Raw genomic sequence first — 5531 nt, 5'->3', positions numbered from 1 at the left:
AACGCAAGACACACTCACACTCACACTCACACATACACACATTCGTTTGCGCGCACATACATACACATACATACACACATGTATGTAATTTCTATCGTAAAACATAAATCATCCTAGGGATATAATATTTTACGAAAGCGATTACCATCAAATAAGGAAGATCGTTGATGATTTACCGTTTGCTAGGTTTCCTTATGATCATAAAACGAAGCATCGTTCGTTCAGAATCGTATTCTATATATGTAGGTATGTAGGTATATAATACGTACATATATATATATATATATATGTATATATGTACGATGATATAACTAACACTTGAAGATCGTTCCTTTTTGGACGATCGCAATAACGAGAGAGAGAGACACAAATCGTGAAGGAAAAAAAAAAAATGATTTTTTTTCCTCTCCTTTTTTCTTTTCTTTTTTCTTTTTTTTATATTTCTCTTTTACTATCTTGCAAAGTGACCAAATATGCTATATCTTTTGATCGAAAATTTCTTATAATATTATATTATAGTACTTTAGAAATTTATTAGTAATACGCGTTAAATATAGATTTACACAGAAGAAGACATTAATATGATCGTGGATCCCTTCTTTGAAAGTCTATCAGAGAAATTTAAATTTTCTGAACAAATTTCAACGATAAAATGTCCCTACGAGCTACATGTCTATGCATTTTAATATAAACTTACGTTCTATCTATTTAATCGACATTGTCTTTTTAACTAGCAATTGCAAGTGATCTCTCTCTATCCATCTCTCTTTCTCTCTATAAATATGTATATATGTATATATACACATATATACATACATACATATATATATATATATATATAATATTCCCTAGAAAAAAATTCGAAGAGAATCGTTTAAAATTCGAAACGAATGAAATTGGTAGATAAGTTCAACGACCTCCATTATCGTGACTGTCAGACATTAACCAAAATTGAATAAATCGATTACCTTGAATGGCTTTAAACCGAGACTTGTAACATCTAATATATCGTTTTATCGGGACATTAATCCGATCAATCGCATAATGCGGAATGTTAAAAGATCGTATATTCTTATTTTCTATATAACAAAACTATAAATAATAACTATCGATCGAACTGCTACTTGTCTATCGGCATTTTAGCAAAACAGTTCTCGTTCATAATTGCTCTTCTTTTTTGTTTTATTCTTCTCTTTTTTTTTTTTTCTTTTCTTTTCTTTTCTTTCCTCTTTCGGAGCAGTCAAATGTTCCGCTTGGTTTTTCTTTTTTCTCTTTTCATTTTGTCATTTTTCTTTTCTTTCGCAAATAATTAATCCTACTTCGTCGAAAAAAAGAAAACAAAAAAAAAAAAAAAATAATAATAATAATAATTAGGAACGTTCATGGTTTTAACGCACGAGCGTTCTCTGTTTTATCGAAAATTCTTTCGAATGTATTACCTTTACAATTTCAACCCCATTTAGCAGCGACCGAATAAAGAGATCGTAAAAGATCTAATGCTCTGTTATCGGACACTGATGTTTCCGATAACGAGTCAATCGTTTCTTCCGTATCAGGATCGTCCGATCTTCTTGAGAAAACTGACGGATTATCCGTGGTTGTACGAAATTTTCTACCTTGTTTACTACGGAATGTCGTGATCGAAGGTTCGGAAGATCTAGGTGTCGTCGATGACATCCTAGAATCAGGTTCGTTCGATCTCGAAGATGATCGTCTACCGATCGGTAATGTCAATTTGTTGATACCAGCTACTATTTCACGTGACTCCTCTGTGGAGAATCTGTTAACTGGCATCCTTAAAAGTGCATTTAACAATTGTTCCTTCTCTTCCTCCATGGTTTTGTTCATTGGCCCGTTGCAATGATTAATCAACAATAGGACTAATTGTCTAACGGTTTCATTGGTGTCAGCTTGTTTCATCACCTTCATCAAGGTATCCGAACTGCTCTCGTTAAGTTTGCCAAAGATCCTCTTAGCCTTGACAACCTCATTGTCACTCGTGTTCGAAGCACTTGAAGTTGTAGTAGCGTATGGTAACAAGGAAACCAAAGCATTGTCTTTGGGTATGGTGTTGGTCGATGTTACAGAAGACGTTATTGTTGTTGTTATACTGGAACGTGTAGTATAAATCGGTGTAGGGGTAGCCGTGTTCTCACCTGTGAACACACTTGGTAATAAAGTAAACGTAGTAGGTGAATCATCGTTGTTATGTGTCCATTGCCAAGGCGTTGATATATCCTCGCTCGTAATCGATGATTTCGTAGCATCATCATAGGTATTTATGTTAAAAATCTTGTTCTTAAGGGAATCCAATGTACTACTACGTGTTGGTTTCAAAGTTGAAAATGATTCGTTCGAAGTAATTTCCTTCGAGGAAGGATCATCCTCTAAACCATGATTTATACGTTTAGGATCGATGAAAATAGTACTTTCCCAGAGTTGAGTTACCATAGGCGAGGACGTCCAATGATCGTTGCTCAATACATTCGAAGCCGTATTGTTTTGAATCGGATTATTGTTCGAAGCATTTCGAGTGACTGTAGTAACGTGAGAAGAGTCATCAAAGTCTATCACCGTAGTCGTTATCGGATCTAGTCCAATGTTCGATGACGATATCGATGTCATCGTCACTGACCTCTCCGTCGTTTTATCCGTTTGCTTGATGTTACCCTCGACACGATTCTGACTAGTTCTAAAATTCTGATAGGAACTACGAGCTGTTACAAGAGATTCGTCCGGGATTCTCGAATCGTAATAACGTATTCTGAATGGATTATTGCTGATCCTTTTTGGCGGTATCGACGTAGTAGAGCTGGATATTATACTGTTCGATACTTCGGCAACCCGTGATCCATCGTCGTTATTGTTATCTTCTGGCTTGAAATAATGAGGCGTACCAAATCTCTCTGATTTGTTTCCTAAACGCGAATCTTGTGCATATTGTAGATAATAAGCTGGCGTCGAGGAAGGTACATAATTCTTATGTATCGGCGTAATACCAAGGGATTTCACATGTTTGCCATAAGGATCTGATCTGTTAGTGGTTCCATTAGAAGTATCATCATATTGATTTTCTCCGGATTTATATTCCACTGGGAAATAATCGTCTTTAGACGATCCGCTATGGTCGCTTGTTTCGACACTACTGACTGGTATACGATTATCATTGCCGATATTGAACGCAGTGTTTACTACGTAGGCAAAGTTGTTGTCAGCCGGCAAGGTCGAAGATTCATAATAATCATTATTATTGGATAGATCGTTCAAGGAGGAAGTTGTAGTTTGATCTAACGTATTCTCCGTAGGAGCTATCGTTGTCGTGTAATAACTGTTTTGCGTTTTAGGAGGTAACCATGTTGTCGTTTGATAACCATTGTCTTCGAAAGATCGAACTGTATTAATGGTCGATTGAGAAACACTGCTGATCGATCTAGCAGGCGACAAAGTCGAGTTATAAACATCGCGACGATATGTTTCAGGGAATCCAGTCGTGTAAAAGTCACGACGTGCAGCCTGAACAGGTGGCAAGGTTGAACCGTAATAGTCACGTTGAGACAAATAAGGCTTATAGGTGCTACTCGTAATCGCGATGGAAGGTGCTTGATAGACGCTCGGATACACGCTTGTTGGCTTTCGTCTTCTCGTTCCATTCACATCCTCCGAGAAATCCAATACCTCGTCTTTCTCCTTGGTAACCGATGGAAATTCTTCGGTTACTGTGGTCGGATAAGAAGTAGTGGTTTCACTCTGATCGCTTTCGGTAGTCCAGTTTGGATCGGTTGGCCTTATATCAGTGAGTACCTTCTTGAACGTGTCGGGATCTTGCAAGTAGGCGGATAAAGCATGTGTGAATACTTGTGCAAGCTCACGAAGCTTCGTTCCATTCGTTTTATTTGCTCCGTTTACTGGACCCTCGCTCTGCTGAAGATCCAAATCGTCATTGGAATTCTCAAACTCGTTGGAATCCTCTATCCTCGTATCGTTGATCTCAAGAGCGTTGTTAAGTTTAAATAATTCAGCATAGGATTCGACCGTCTGTTGGGTAAGTATACTCTTTGGTAGTTCCACCGTGGACTCATCCCTTTTCTCCGTCGACGTTTCCACAGTTTCTTCTGGACGATCGGTATTTGACTCTGTCGATTCTCTCGACGCAAAGTTTTCGCTGGCAGTGGCAAAGTAAAGAGCGAGTGAATGTAAAGTGGATGGTCCGGAGGCTGTCGATAAACTCGTACGAGAATTAACGGACGTGTTTACGTCGTTTTCTAAACCTTGAAGAGAATGTAACATATCGAGTACGTGTTCTCTCTCGTTGGCGGGTCTGTTCTCTAAAGCCGAGCCAATTCTTAAAGTGCTTCGTGATTCTGGTAGATAACTCGAACTACTACTACCTTTTAATTTATTAGTCGATGACGAAGAGAAATATTGTTTCGACTTTGATATCAGGTTTTTAGAATTGCGATAATTAGATACGGTAGAAGTAAAGCTAGGTACTGTGGCTGTATATACCGGTGGTTTAGCGGTCGTAATTGTTGTAGGGGTCGAAGTACTCGAATGAATGTAATTCTTCGTGAACGGTATGTAAGGACCTAACGTTGACATTACTTTGCCCTGTTTGTACGTAAAACTGGTGTCGTAAGGACTCAAGGTCTTTCCGGTTGACGAATACTGCTGAGTACTTCTCGATGGTTTTTCCGTCGACAGGTTTATCGAGTTAGCACGGTAACTCGGTAAATTTCTCGTAGCTTCCTTAGCGTCAATCTTCGTCTCTGTCTCCGAACCCGTCGACTTTTGTCTATCGAGAATGTCGTTTGAATAATCGATAGAAGCTGCCGTCGTTCCTACGTCTTCGGTATAATCACGATAATTTTCTGTATTAACGTTAGATCTCGTAGTGGTATAACTCGTCGTCTCTTGATCGTCCTCAATCATCTTATTCCTATTGTATTCATTATTATTTCGATAATAATTCGAATACGTTTCTCGATCGGGATTACTCGTATCCAGGTCGGTACGATAAGCCGCTTGTATTTCCGAGTTTTCATGATAATTTCCATTTAACGCTGCCGTGGAAATGGATTCCGTACTGGTCTGATAATCCTCAGTTTCTGGGCGATTAGTTGTGGCAACGGTTTCAACGACACCACCAAAACCATACGATGTTTCCGTTGTATAAGGCTGTCTATAGTAATCCGTACTATCCAAAGTCTTTTCGGTTGTTGTAGTATATTGTAATGTTGTCTCGTGACTCTGTACGGTGGTAGTTCGTGGTTTGTAAATTGGCGCGAACGTTGGACCAGGGAATGGTGGTATACTAAATCTAGTCCTGATCACAGGCGAACTAGTTTTTTCTTTTGTCGTTGTTGTTGAATCTCTCGTCGTTGATTCTTGATTGTTATAAGATTGATAATAATATTGACGATTGGCGGCATTGTTGTTATAATAATTACCACGATTAGATACGAAAGCTGCACTTTCGGCAAACTGTTGATATTCTTTTACAGGACTCGAAGTAGTCGTCCTAAATGTCGTCG

The 5531-nt window shown here is 38.4% G+C and overlaps 1 protein-coding gene across 3 annotated transcripts in view; it reads right to left on the bottom strand.

Moving 5' to 3' along the window:
• Positions 1 to 429: 429 nt before the first annotated feature.
• LOC124950415 (mucin-5AC) overlaps positions 430 to 5531 on the bottom strand; it is a 103916-nt gene continuing 98814 nt past the window's right edge. For all 3 annotated transcript variants that reach the window (XM_047497059.1, XM_047497061.1, XM_047497060.1), the window contains one exon: positions 430 to 5531. This exon is cut by the window's right edge and continues 775 nt beyond it. In XM_047497059.1, coding sequence (XP_047353015.1) covers positions 1450 to 5531 — 4082 coding nt within the window. In that variant the 3' untranslated portion in view covers positions 430 to 1449.

The sequence above is a fragment of the Vespa velutina genome, chromosome 7 (assembly GCF_912470025.1).
Source record: "Vespa velutina chromosome 7, iVesVel2.1, whole genome shotgun sequence".
Taxonomy (NCBI): Eukaryota; Metazoa; Arthropoda; class Insecta; order Hymenoptera; family Vespidae; genus Vespa; species Vespa velutina.
Note: the sequence above shows the minus strand (reverse complement) of the source record. Positions and strands in the feature narration are given on the sequence as shown.